Here is a 15,134-nt window from a genome sequence, read left to right as displayed (position 1 = left end):
GTTTTGATGTATTCAGCTCTGATTAAGATGAAAGGGCTACATGGTAACTTTCAGCTAAGCTAATAGACCAGCAGCTTGCTACAGTTTCCAAGACATAATGGATCTGTTGTTGCAATTTGCAAAGACTCTTATGAGGGATCTACACATTTACTTACTTAGCTTCCTCCTTGACTGCCAGTTGTTGTGATGCCAAGGCTCAAACTCCATTCTGCTTTGCATCTGCCTTCTGGGTAGAAGCAAATGTGTGTAAGTGCCCTCAAGTCACCTGTTGACTTATATGAAAATAGGCTAAGTTAAATGTTCCTTAGCCCCATCTAGATAAGGGGAAAAGAGTAATCCACTTCACCTTGAGCTGCAACCAGAACATTTCGCTAAGATTACTCTTAATTTCGAAATGGAAAAATTTCTTTGTTTTGTATATTTTGAATATATACTCCACACACTCCACAAACCAAGGGTCCTACAGGTATATATTCTTCACGTACTTTCATGTCACAACTCTTTGAAGATGCCAGTCACAGTTGCAACAGAAACGTCAGGAATAAATTTTTCTAGAACGTGGCCACACAGCCTGAAAAACCCACTGAAAACTATGGATGCTGGCCATGAAAGCCTTCAACTTCACTTTCAAAAAACAGTTAGACCTTATATCACAGGGGGACTGCATTGCCTTCTAGATATTGTTTGACACCTACAACCCCTAGTGCAGGATAATGGAGGAGCCATCCAACAACATCCCACATGTTTTCCGCATCCATTGTAAAGATACAGCTGGCCCGAAATTAATCCAAAATTAAGGAGTTTATCGCACCGCTACAAAGCCCCAGCTTACCTCTCCCAAGTTGAATTCTAATTCAGGAGGCAGCTGGGTTCTTTCACTTGTAATTTGCCACCGAATCCGCTGGCCGAATACAGCCTGACTTTGAAAAGCAGTTTGCTGAGTGCTCCTGGGACCCGGGCTTCATCCAGGCTGTATTCAGCCGGCAGATTTGGTGGCAAATTATGTGCAATAGAACCTGGCTGCCTCCCGAATTAGAATTCATCTTGGGAGAGCTAAATCAGGTTTTTTTTTTTTAGCAGTGTGATAAGCTCCTAAGTCAGTGACAGTCACAACTAGATATTATACATGCAATTAACAGGCATGCTGTCTTGAGTATTTTAAGAAACAGAGCCATTTCAGAATTGTTTTGAGGTTTTATTGAATGATGAATGTACAATCTGATGCACTGATATTCAACATATTTGATCCACTGGATAGTGTCATGTCATTTTGGACTTCACCTGTCTCACATGACAGCAACCATATTTGATATTAAAGTAATCTAGTACAGACACACCATTATGATACAACAAGGTCATTCACCAACTCAGGGGCAGAGTAACCTGACTTTGTCCAAGCAATCCAAAATCAGATGGAAAAGCTATGTTTTATTTGCTGTAGGCCACCTTGTCTTCTGGGAGCTTTGTCTGAGTAGTTTTAGAAAAAGAGGCTTCAACCAGTTCATCCCTAGGCTCACTTGTGGCAGGCTGCTCTCTTCTGCCTGAAATCATAGTACAAACAAGAATGCGTCATACAGGGAAAGTTTATGCAAATAATCCTTTCTTATTGAGGCAACCGCTTCCACCCAATATGCTCCACCAATTACTTTCTCACTTTAGTCTGGTAAACAGCCGTCTGGGATTACTCCAGTGGATTAATTCTTATTTAATAGCCTGTCTACAGTTTCCGCTACAGATAGATGGTAAATTGCTTAATGTTAATTCAATTAGTTGTGTGTTTGTTACCAGTGAAGTCTAAGCAAAACATTGTGCTGCAACAATTCTGTCTTGATACAGATGGATGTTTTCAGTATTCTTAGCTTGGCTTCAAAATTCTCATAGCAAACTTCATCAAAATATACTGCCCAGGAAGAACATTTGGGGTTCAAAGCTTTGGAATCTTTTTAAAGAAAAGCAATAATGACACTCTCTAAGATTTTTTTTTTGAAAGGCACAATTATTTAACTTCCATGCATACAAGTCACAGTTCTCAGCATTCAGAAGAGAATACTCATAGAGAATCTGATTTGTTTTGAAGAATTGTATGCTGCCTTCCAAGACCACCAGAAAATGGCGGTGTGCAGGAGCCCATTTTAACTCCGGAGGGACACCACAGCCACCAAACAGTGTGACGTCCCTCCAGCGCCCAGGTTATGTCACAAGTGCACCACTGGTGCACTCATGACGTAACAGACATGCGCAAATGTGCAGACACTGCAATCCCTTATGTAAAGATGACGGCACCCAGGTGGACAGGATGCTGCCATCAGGCTGCCGCCCACATGTAGTAGGGCTTGGGAGTGTGCGGTTGGTGCATGGTCCCGAGCCCTACTATTGCCTCCAGGACACCGCTTCCTGGTGGTGTGTACTAAGCCTAAGACATGTGTGGCCAAGCAACACCAGAGTGAGATCAAGATGTATTTGCTATAAGATGACAAAAGTTATTAAGGAGGAAAAACACACAAGCTAAGAGAAGCTGCAATAGTTTGCTTTTGCTTCAGTCCATTGGAAAGGGCAAGATTCTGTCCCTTCCTCTCCTTGCTGCTAAGTTAATAGAGAGCAAACTATTTTTGCAGTTTGAACACAGGGACTGTCCCTGACAAATTGGGAATGTTTTAGGCATGGGATTCAACCCTGGGTCAAAGGTTTTCCAACCCCTGGGTCATATAGTCCTAAAGACATACATGAAGAAAAAGAATCATATACTTACAACTTGTTGAAGCCTTGAGTGTTTTGATATAATCAGACCAGAATGAACATTCTGTTTTCTTCAGCTCTTTCCGGTTCTTCAAAGAAGCAGTAAATTCCTTATAACTGTCTCCACCAGTGTCTGCTCGAAACATAGGCCAAGGTGATGCAAGTCCAGTCATTTTTCTAGAGAATTTGTAAGGGCCATTTGGATTTCTAGAAAAAGGAACAGGGTTAAGTAGCTGATGATTCAGCCAGCTTCCAACCCCAACAACTTGCACAACTTCTATTAAAACATTAAGAATATAAAACCTGTTTGCTTTCCTTCTTTACACTATGTATTGCTCTGGATACATGGTTTTGGAAACAATAGGGTCCCATGCCTAAGTTCAAGAGAGCTATGGGAAGACAAAAGGAAGGCACTGTCCCCTAATGAAATTTTCTTTCACTCTAAAATTTCCAGCATCGCAGTAAATTAAAACTTCTGTTGACAATTCAGAAATACAGTTAAGGTATCCAGAGAAAAGGGGCAGGCAGAGTTACCAAGGGAATGAAAACACAGCAGATATAAGAGTTCTAGGTGTGAGTGGGTTTCAGTGTATCACTCTGCAGTGCTAGAAATTTGGGAACTAAAGGAAAAATTCATTTGGAAAGGGGCAAAATTCTTATTTGGAGGCAATGCCCTCCTTTTGCTCACCTTATAGCTACATGGATGAGAGAAGCCCATGCCAATAATTAAAAGGGGAAAGAGTTATTCTGCAAAATGGATTAACTTCAAAGATAATAGCTCTGCCAGTGCTAATAGTTATTAGCAATGCTAATGCTAATTAAGAACCACTGTGGCATAGTGGTTTGAGTCTTGGATTATGACTCTAGAGATCAGGTTACATGTCCTCAGCCTCAGGGGAAGGCAATGGCAAACCACCTCTAAACAAATCTTGCCAAGAAAACCCCATGATGGGTTCCCCTACATCAGAAATGATTTGATGGTACACAACAACAACAACAAAAATGCCAATTAAACTGAACTTCAATGTACAGAGACAGTAGATGCCAGAATATCAAATGGTAGATCAGATGCAAACAGAAATGAGTTTCCAGACTCATGTGACTATGGACTTTATCACACAAGGAAAATTGGTGGATTTAAACAGCTATTATCCCATGAAAATCATGCAATCACAATTAACATTTTCACACACATCGCGATTAAATTGCCATTATCCCAGGAATAAACAGCAACAAATCATTCACAGGATATCTCCTTGAATGATTTGTTGCTGTTTATTGCCTGTTTATTCCTGGGATAATGGCAATTTAATCGCAACGTCATGTGAAAATGCTAATCACGATTGCGTGATTTTCATGGGATAATCATTCTTTAAACCCCTCATTTTTCCCTGTGTGATAAAGTCCTTACTCTTGTGAAAGACTGGTTGGAAACTGCTGATCTTGCAAAAGAATCTCCATGTCCTCTTGCATACAAGTTTTGTGTTTTGCAGTACTTAAGAATATAAGAATAGCCATGCTGGATTAAAATAAGTGCTTGCTTTTGTCCAGCATTCTGCTCACATGGCGGTTTGTCTATAACAGAGGTAAGCAGATTCTGAAGTTTGAAGACCCAGTTTTAGTTTATCCCATATAGTGCATGTTGTGGTGATTTGGAACATCATCAGGAGAGATGTTGCACTACATCAGGGTTAGAAATTATGTGGTCCTCCAGATGTGGTTGGACTACAACTCCAACAGCTCTCAGTGGCATAGCCAGTGGTATGGAATGCTAGGTGCTGCAGCCCATCAACATCTAGAGAAATGCATGTGTTGTACTCCTGGACTTGATGCGCTTTGAGGTTTCTTCCAATTGTGTAATTCTAGGATATAGCCAAGCAATGTATTTACTATATCTAAATGGAATGTTCAGGGGAAACCACTGTAATTCCACCATGACAAATATGGATTTTGAAGGGGAAAAAAACCCTTTTGGAATTTTTATGTGTAATATGTGAACTGGGGTGATTGCTTCTGCTTTGTCTGGTTCTTGTCAACAGCTTCAGGGAGTGTCTTCTTTCTTTTTTTGACTTCCTCTGATCAGTTTCATTTGTTCCACTTCACTAAAACAATACTCAGCAACAGTTCTGAAAAACTTCATTATCTCAGGTTTAATGGTGTTTGCAAGTGTCTTCTTGCAATTTCAAGAGGACTTGGAAAGTTGGGTATTTCGAAAGGACAAACTCAGCTCTTTAAAAGCCACATCTTAATTCAAGAATTGATAAATGTGGAGCTGGGGGGGAAGGGGGAATTTTTCACCATCACATTCCCTGCAGAATCTGCAGATACAACTAGAAATGATGTTATCTTATTTTCAGTTTCGTTTTCTGCTAACCTTTGTCTGTTTTTTGGGGGGAGGCTACACTCTGTGGAAGGGTTCAGGGTTGTGTCCACCACATGTGCCCCTTGAATATTTCTTTCCACGTGCTTGCAATTGAAACTTCTATTAAAGTTCAAGGTACTTAGGGTGCAGCCAGTTGTGTGCCACAGAGATGCACACAGAAAGACTATGAAAAAGGAGCTCAGAAGCTTTGCTGTGCCTTTATAGCCTGTCATGCAGCCAATTGGATCACAACACTTGCAGTACACACCCAGGTTTTATAAAGCATGCAATACACACCCAGATTTTATAAAGTTGGCGAAGTACTGCATTATGGCTAAAGAGAGGTTCTTCTCTTCCAGAGGGTACTGATTTTCATACTCAGAATGGAAAGGCAACCCAAATGCATACAGAACATCAGGCAAGAATTCCAGGCTTGAACTGAAAACAAAACAAAAAGAGAAACTGAGGAAGGACATGATGAAAAACATACCACCAGTCTATTTACTGCATGTGGGGGAGGATTAAGAAAGCAAATTGAGTAGAACTGAAGATGTAAAGGGGGATGGTGCCAAACAAGAGCTCACAGAAATTCAACACCTCTTGGAAAATTGCTACATATGTAATAAGACATCACCAGGAAGACCATAAAAGATGTGATAGAAAATGTTATATTTTAAGGGGGGGGGGGGGGAAGGATAAACAGGTTGAAACTGCAGCCAGTCATTTTGTCCATATTATGTTAGGGGGGAAAAATGTTCTGACTTAACATCATGTAGCTCCCTGTTTTCATAAAATGATAGAACTGTAATGTCAGAAAGGACCCTTGGGTCATGTGATCCAGCCCTCTGCAACAGCACAGAAACATCAAATGGCATGAAATCACAGAATAATTCCTAGTGAATGAATTCTACCATTGCTACATGGCTTCAGGGCCTGAGAGCAATATATGGTGGCCAACTTCTGTTTTCATTGTATACTTTAAATATATATATATATCTACACAGAGAGATAGATCAGTAGCATGTATCCCTCCACTTTAGTCACAGTTGCTGCCAATCCAACGAAGTGGAAACAGAAATGGTACTCATGATTGGTCTTTATCACATAGGGGAAATTGGGCAAAATCGGAGGTTTAATTAGCTATTATCCCATGCAAAACACGATATTGCACTTAAGATTTTCACGCAATGTTGCTGTTAACAGGCAATAAAGAGGCAATAAAAAGGCAATAAATAGCAACAAATCATTCGTGGGGAAATCCCAAAAATGATTTGTTGCTCTTTATTGCCCCTTTATTGCCTGTTTAATAGCAATGTGTGTGAAAATCTTAAGTGCAATATCACATTTTGCATGGGATAATTGCTGTTTTAGCCCCCAATTTACCCCTGATTTTCCCTGTGTGATAAAGTCCATAGAGAGGCTGCAAATGTTTTAAGGACTGGGATGCATCTAACAGTAAAGCACTCTTCCAGAAACAGTGGTGTGGTGTTTTTTGGTTGTTTTCCAGCAGAAAATGCACTCAGATTTTTTATTTAAATTTGGGGTGATCTGGAGGCTGGTAGGGGGGTCTTTGGGCAAGGGATATAAAAATGCTCCTGATGTCACACAGCATGCAAACCATATGCTGCACTGTTCGCACTTCATTGCTCTCCCACTGTTGTGGGATGTTTTTGTTTTGTTCCACACTGGAAGTGAACTTCCAGTTAATACTGGTTTGGAGAAAAATGCCAAATAATTGGATGATTGGTAGAAGTGCTGCCAGCATCAGTTCTGGGTGAGGAGAGGAAACAAAATTAGCCCCTGAACCAACCAAAATTGTTCCTCTCTGCTGTGGACACTAGGTCTGGAACTTCAAAAAGAGCATAAATGTAATCTGGCCCTGAGCAAAAGAATGCATAACAACATACTTCTGTCTTTGTGTCAAATTAAAACTACATTGAGATACATTCCCACATAGATTCCCATGAAACATGGGACAACTCTGGCCTTTCTGTCCTCTGTCCCATCTTAAAACCTCAATAATACGATGCATATGGAAAGGGAATTATTTACCAGCAGTTGACAAAACAGACCAGAGAGAACTGAAACAAGATTAAAGCATATTTTTGTTCCATTTTCTGACTGTTTAGACAAGGATTAAGCAGGATCAGAGCTCAATAACTTTGTTTTGACAATAATATACTTGTTCCCCCCCCCCTACTTTACCACAATCTTCGCCCTAACTATTGCTCTTAAGGTAGTATGGATTTCAAGAGGAGAAGGGGTCAGGGAATGGACCACTCAGCAATGAGACCATTCAGTTAGTAAAAGGAGCTTTCTTCCAGAAAGTGGAAAAGACTACAACCTCCAGACTTCCCAACATGCATGCACACTAGATAAGGGATACTGGGAGGTGTAGTCTAAAAATGAGCTTCCAGGCTCTGCTTTATTTGGTAATATAATAACAACTGTGATATTACAAGAACTCCCCTGCCAAGTCAGATCAGTGCTCACATTGTGAATCAAGGCTTGTGGAATGCTCACAAGAAAGCATTAAACTGAGCTCCCTCCCCTTTTATTTATGTGTGGATTTGGTAGTTAGTGGTATACCGCACTTGCACTGTTCAGTGGTGATAGGTGTGTCCAATATGTATAATCTGTCTTTTCTTTTCCTTTTTTAAAAAGGTTATCTAATGTGGTGTCCATTACTTGTACCTTTTAGTTGCCATTTCCCAATGTTAAGCAAACTTGGTCTAAAACGACTGGCTTTTGGGGGGGAGGGGGAGGACAGATCCACAGTCCATTGCTAGTCAGCTCTGCTGCATGTACATTCTTATACTATGGGAACAGGGGGAAAAGTTTAGCTGCCCACTGTAAACAGATCAGAGAGGAACTAGCTACTTAGATTGCAAATGACTGTTCGGTTAACATTTGAAAATGTTCGATAATGAATCCATTTAGCCAAGATTTGATGCAGGTTCCTTTGGAACAGAATTATTTGTCATCAAGATGAATTTGTTTGATGGTAGAATTCAGAGACTTGGAGGCCACCCACACTGCAGAAATAATCCAATTTTAATTTCCATGGTCCACTGCTGGGATCTGTGCTATGTTTTGGCACCAGAGCTCTCTGACAGAGAAGTCTAAATGTCTCACTAAACTATAATTCCCACAATTCCATAGCACTGAGCCATGGCAGTTAAAGTGGTATAAAACTATTTCTGCAGTGCAGATGCAGCCATAGCCATGCTAGTCCGGAATATCAGAATGCAAAGGGATCTTGTAGCACCTTTGAGATTAACTGTGTGAAAGAAGTTGTAGCATAGCTTTTGTAGACTTGGTCTACTTCCTCAGATGACTGATGGTGATGCAACGAATAAGAGATCTCCAGGATCTACAGTCACCAACAGCCCAGCTCAAGTCTTTCAGACTCAGGGCTGTGTCTTCCTTGATTGAATCAAAACCACCTTTAATGTGGCCTTATTCTTTCCTTACTGCCTTCTACTTTACCAAGCATTTTGGTCTTTTCTAACAAGTCACATTGTCTCATGTTATGTCCAAAGTATGACAGCCTCAATTTAGTAGTCTTTGGCCCGTTCCGCACAGGCCTATAGTACGCGCTCCGCGCGTATTAGGGTTATAAAGGGGTGTCACTTCCTGATGCCCCTAACCCTAATATGCGCAGAGTGCGCACAAAATGGTGGTCCCCGTTCCACACGGGCGCTGCCATCTTGACGTAGCGGACGCGTTGCATCCGCATGTCGCACAGCACAAATGATGCCACAAGTGCGCCATTGGCGCCTTGCAGTGTCATAACTGCACCGCGAAAAGAAGCACCATTTTGGCATTTCTTTTTTGTGGCGCTGGGGAGCCCCATGGTTTGGACGCTGGGGCTCCTCTACGCCGCAAATGGCGGCGGCGGCAGACCGCCCATTTTGGGCGGTCTGTAACGCGCCTTTGCTTCTAGAGTTCAGGCTTGATTTGCTCTAAGATTCATTCATTGTCTTTTTAGCAGTCCGTTTGTCTTTCTAGCAGTTCATTTCTTTCAGCACCACATTTCTGCCTGCCAACTTTCTTCACACTCCAGCTTTTACAAACATACATAGAAAATGAATGTGTAATATGAGTATAGAAATGTCCACCCAGTAGAGCTGTTGCAAGATTTACTGTTTGAGAATTCAGAAAGAATAATAAATAAATAAAATAAAATAAAAATTATTTGTATACCGCCCTTCCTATGATCAGGGCGGTGAACAACACATTACAATTACATACAATCATATACAATAAAAACAAACTATTATGACTTACAAGGGTCCTGGTGGTAATGAAGGAGCAATGTACTCACATACCAAAACTAATGCCAAAAGGGAAGAGGACCACTACTTTACTGGGGTAACAAGTAATGGCTTCTCCTTTCAAAAGTTACTTCTAAAGGACACTATTAGAGCATTTGGACAATACTTTAAAGTATTTTAAGCCATTCTCTTGTCTGTCCTAAAGGTCCCCTCTCCCACTGAAGAAAGCAACTAAAACAATCGAAAAATAGTGAACAGAACATTATTAACATGGTAAATTACTTTTTCAGAATTGTAACCAGCAGTGGGTAATTTCTCACACAATGTTCATGGGTAACAGGAATGAACTGCTTTTTTAAACTTGGAAATTTCTAGGTTCTGCTGCTTATGAAGCATTTGGAATACTTAGAAAAATAACCAAATATAGATTGATTAAGTGGGTGTGACTCTTGTAACATTTTCAATAACGATGGAAATCATTATCTGGACATCAACGGTCAGCATTTTCAGTGAATAAATCATAGCCTCCTCATAACCAATTATCTTTCTTCTCTTCTCTGCAAAATGTTTCCAAACCTTATTGTCTAGCGCTGTATGAGCTCATCATGCTTTTTATCTGCTGCATTTTAGCTGGCTTTTGGTTTTAGCTATCAAAAAAAAAAAAGATTGAATGCATTGGGGAATGATAGACACATTACATCACTGTTCAAAAGGAGTGAGTCATAGATTTTGGAGGGGTTTTTATGGGGGAGGGTTAAACAAAAGGCAACCATAATTTTGTTATAATTGAGGAAAGACTAAAAATATAGCTGAGACAAAAATAAGTGTTCTGCTGTATGGATCACCATTTGTCTTCAAATAAAATAAATATAAGGGCAATATTTGTCCCTGCTGACTGAGGTGAGAGGGTCTGGAGTAATCCTAGAAACCAAATTAGAAGTGTAATCCAATCTAGAACCCATGTTCTTTCCTGCTATTCCAGAAGACCCAAATAGGTGGATTCAGATTAGCAGAAAGAAGATTCTGATTAAACATCAGAAAGAGCTTCCTAAAGTGAAAAGCTGTTAGAAAGTGAAATAGACTACCACTCTTTCATTGGACATGTTTAAAAAGAAGTGATATGGAGACTTCTCATGGCTACTTTGGTGGTGGATTCTAGAACTGGCCGAGAATTTGACTAGAAGGATATCCAGTTCGCTTTCAACTCTACGATTCTACAAACTGCAAGCATGTAGAGAGATGGATGACCTCTCTACAACTTCTCTGAAACGTACTTGGAAACCAAATTCTTTCAAAGAAAATTTGATAAATGTGGTGATTTTTCTGATCAAATCCAGAAAAATGAACCCTAAATGTCATCAAGGAGCATCAGGAAGGCTGCAACTGCTGTGCTATATCTCACAGATAAAAACTAGACACATGTGGCCAAGAAACAATAGTTTGCTAACATAATGAAAAATGTTAGTAAAGAGAAAGAACAAACAAGCCGGAGTCTGTAGGGAAGGCCAGGATTCCACCCACTCCTTTCCTCTTCTCCTTGCTGAGTTTGTTGAGTACAAATGATTTTGCACTTTTCACTCAGTTTGTAGCAACTGAAGTAAGCTGAAGACAAACAGGAAAAGGTGGTGATGGGAGAAACTGGCACATTTTAAAAGCAACTGAAAAAGTGAGAAGCCAAAGGGATAATCTGGATTGACCATGTCAAATCAGGACAGTTGGAGGATATGTATTGTTGCTCTCTAGAACCTACTACCTCAAACAGTTCCCTCGCTCTACCCTTGGCTATAACCTATACAGTTGCCCTCCACATTTGTGGCTTTCACCTTTGCAGCTTTGATTATTTGCGGTTTTAATTAATATGTTCTCTCTAGGAATCTCTAGGTCCTCCAGTGCAACCCTACTATAAGTTGACCATAGAGTTGTGCTGGAGAACCTAGAAGTTCTTAAAGAACACTTCTCTAGGCATTTGTAGGTCTTCCAGCATGAACATCTGGCAGATGTTGAGTTTCACTGGGGGACCTGGAGAGAGGTGTTCTTTCTGGTAAAAAGAATAGCATTTTTTATTGCTTCACTCCTAAACTCCAGAGAATGTGGAGAAACTCTCTCTCTCCCAATGCTAGGGCTGAGAAGGTCAGCAAGTAGTCTTGCAAGAAGAAGGAAGATGATACATACAGGTTTTTTTCATAGTCAGACCAGTGAAGCCAACCGAAAGCTGGAAAACAGGGTCATAAACTGTGTCTTCTCTCTGGCTTCTCCATGCCTCTTCAGGCAGAAGGAGGATTTTCAAGGCACAGAGGATTTTCAACTTTAAAAGGAGCTCTTAGCAAACAAATTTAGGAGATCCCTTGATCTCAGCTGTATATGATTTCCGATGTAAAAGGTTATACTGTCTAGCCGTCTGTTTGGTTACTGATAACCAGACCATAGGACCATACGTAAGGGAGGCGCCATGGACTCATTTTAAATATGTGGATGGAATTTATTTGATATCCTCTGAAGAAAGCTCTTTCCTTCTGCATCTATTTGCAAGTTTGGCTATGTTTCCTGGTAATATATTAAGCAAATTATAAAGACAGAGCATGAAACCCTCGTTTCCTGAGCTGCGTTGCTTTGGTTGACAAAAGATTGCAACTGGAAAAGAACATCCTGACCTGACAAGATGCTTGAGGCAAATGCTGGATAAGTATTTTGACATCAGAGGACTTTGGATCTTGCTCCCTATACAAGCCTGAAAATGAAGACCCCAATTCCTGCAGCCCCAATCAAGATCTCAACCATTTTGTTTCTATAATTGCATAAATATACTTCCCCGCCCCAATCCACTGATACCTACACAGAAAATGGCAGTGAGGTGTACTGAAAACACATGAAGGAAAATAATACCTCCTTCATGTGTTTTCTGTGCAAACCCCATATTTACTTTACATGATTGTTTAAATTTATACAATGGGTACCTTTGTTTTTTACAATTTGCATGTATACTTTGTGTGTAGGGCTCTTCCAAATTGTTCTAAAGAAGACAGAACATAGCTCCTTAGGTTTTGCTGGATTTTGAAATCTCTGTATCCACTCTTTCTGAAGTTCTGAACTTATTGTCTCATTGCCATACCCACAGATTTTTCATTTCTATGGCTACTCATACAGTCTGTATATAAAGGTCCTTCCTAGGAACCAGTTCACTCCATGCATCTGAAGAAGTAGACCAGGTGTACGAAAACTTATGTTATAACTTTGTTCACATAGTTAATCCCAAAGGTACTGCAACATCCCTTTGCATAGTGAGGTATATTTGTACTCACTTTTTAAAAGATCATTAAAAAATATCAGCTTTGGTAAAAGAATGGCATAAAACTTGAGGAGAAAAATCCCCACCCTTATCCAAATACCTCTAAAATTATTTTAAGGGAGTCTCTGAAAAGTAAATAGAAAATGCTACTCATTATAGCAAAGCAATTTCATTCTGTAATCAAAACTTGTTACTTGCAGCTCATTACTTCATAGCTCTGGTTATCATAGGTGGCCAGTGGATCCTATGGTAATGTGATAGTGAATTCACTCTTACTTTTAAAGCAGACAATAAGTTGCTGGCTGCTGAATATGTTTTGAAGATTGCTCTTTGGGTAGCTGCTTTAGAGTTCACACTAAACCCCAGAGTGGATTCCCAGCCTACTCAGAAGCCATCAGCTGGGCAAGACATCTACAGCTAAACACTGTGTGCGTGTGTGTGTGCACGCGTGTGTGTGTGAAAGGAACAGGAAGCGTCACTGGATGTGTGTGTGGAGGAGGTGCGGACTCCACACACACATCCGGGAGGTACCCGGGAGGAGGAGGTGTGGGGGGCGCGCTCCCCTCTGCTCAGACACAAGCCTTTGCTCATGGGTCAGGCTGCTGGGGAGTATCAACATAGACATAACAATGTGTTCCAAATCAAATCTTTCTCTTTATGTGGACTGATTTTTAAATGAAATCCATTAGTTCTGTCTATCTTCTTACCTGGCCACAGAAGAGCTCTCTGGCACATGGTACATGAAGACATTTCCTCGGTTGTGACCAGCCCAGTGTTTGGCCATGGCAATTGTGGGGCAAATGATGAAGTGATCCCTGGAAAAACAGCAACAGATAAAGCAATGTTATCACCTAGAAAAAAAATGCATTTAACCAAGAAGTACTGTATAAGGATTTTGAGCATCATGCTTTCTGCTTTGGAACAGAGAACTGGTATGATACGAAGCTAGGGCTTACCTAAACATGACAAACATGTATTTGGGGGAAAGGCTGCTGATAGTTTGAAAAGAAATAAATCAATTGAAGTAAGACCAGTGGTTTTCATGGAAAAGCAAAGGGCCCCCGACAGCTTATCTGCAAATTCAGAAGCAAAGGAAGATGAGTCATGGAGATTTACCTTCCCTACAGTTGCACTTACACACTTCTGCTGACTCCTCTTTTCAAGCTTCAGACATAAGGGAAATAACATGGTGTGCTTTAAAGCATATTAATTATATACTGGGTAATAGCAAAGTACCAGAAACCTTTCTACTGCTTTGTCTGAACACAGTGTGTACCCCAAGAACATGCTCCAGAATTCTTAGTATTCTATTGGGTCTCTTATGAGCGCTTAGTTAATGAAATCATTAGAGATTGAAGAAAGTTACTTTTTTGGATTACAATGACACAAGGACTGCCCTGGCACTCAGAAAATCTGCATCTTACCTGCGATATAAAGTGTCAGGAGAAAGTATGTGAATGGCCATGCTGGCTAGGGGATACTGGGAGTTGTAATCCAAAAAGTATTTAAAATGTTTTAGCTTTGGGAATCACAGCAGTAGAGAGGGACCATACATTCATTCAATCCTACTGCAGTGCCAGGTGGAAGCACAATATCCTTGAAATCTGCAAAGTTACTTAAAATGTAAGAGTTAAATAATTCAATTGAAGGGTGTCCACTACCTCTTGAGGCCTCCTGATCCACTCTAATGTATTCCTGAAAGGCCATTGCAGCTCATTACAGAAACTGAGTCCTACTGTTGTCACTATTTTTATGAAGGAAATAGTTTCAAGGAGAAGCTCGTCAGAAGAAAAATAATTCAAAGAAGGAATGCATATTCCCACCCCACCACCACCTCTAGTTCCACGTTGCTGAACTGTCCCTTCTGTAGTTTCCGCTTCCTCTCAGCATTCAAAATGCTGATGCACTGAACATCGCAGTGGGACCATGCTAGGTATGTACATGTGCAATGATTTCATGAGAAGAAACAGTTGAAGAGGGAAAGAGATACACACCAATTCCCCACCACTAGATGCTTTTTTAATCAGAATGTGATATAGCAGCTCTGTTGTACACCATGGCATATAACTTGTTGACATCTCAGGCTGCATCCACATGGCAGAAATAATGCAGTTTGATACCACTTTAACTGCTATAGCTGAGTGCTATGAAAATTCTGGGGTGTGTAGTTTTGTGAGCTATTTATTTAGCCTTCCCTGTCACAAAAACTCTGGTGACACAGCAAACTACAAATCCCACGATTCATTAGCACTAAACCATGGCAGTTAAAAGAAGTGTCAAACTGGATTATTTCTGCAGTGTAGATGTAGCCTCAGATTGATGCACGTTGGTCTCTGACTGAGCTGCGGCCATTGGGAGATTATTATTGAGTCTCTACTCTGGCCTTCTTTTCAGTCTGGTGCCTGCACTCGAGATAAGCTAGACTATAACTCTCATCATGTGCAAATGTTATGGGGTGGATGGGTGTCAGGGG

General features: G+C 40.6%; 1 protein-coding gene across 1 annotated transcript in view; it reads right to left on the bottom strand.

The window, feature by feature from the left end:
- Window positions 1–1,267: 1,267 nt before the first annotated feature.
- Window positions 1,268–15,134, bottom strand: part of TG (thyroglobulin) — a 167,032-nt gene continuing 153,165 nt past the window's right edge. The window contains exons 41-44 of the mRNA XM_089517988.1: window positions 13,369–13,476; window positions 5,396–5,536; window positions 2,750–2,943; window positions 1,268–1,541 (exon numbers count right to left, since the gene is read on the bottom strand). Coding sequence (XP_089374114.1) covers window positions 1,429–1,541; window positions 2,750–2,943; window positions 5,396–5,536; window positions 13,369–13,476 — 556 coding nt within the window. The 3' untranslated portion in view covers window positions 1,268–1,428. The remainder of the gene's footprint in view (window positions 1,542–2,749; window positions 2,944–5,395; window positions 5,537–13,368; window positions 13,477–15,134) is intronic.

This window comes from Sceloporus occidentalis, unplaced genomic scaffold (genome assembly GCF_023333645.1).
Source record: "Sceloporus occidentalis isolate IW3139 unplaced genomic scaffold, rSceOcc1.0.p SCAF_3, whole genome shotgun sequence".
Classification (NCBI taxonomy): Eukaryota; Metazoa; Chordata; class Lepidosauria; order Squamata; family Phrynosomatidae; genus Sceloporus; species Sceloporus occidentalis.
Note: the sequence above shows the minus strand (reverse complement) of the source record. Positions and strands in the feature narration are given on the sequence as shown.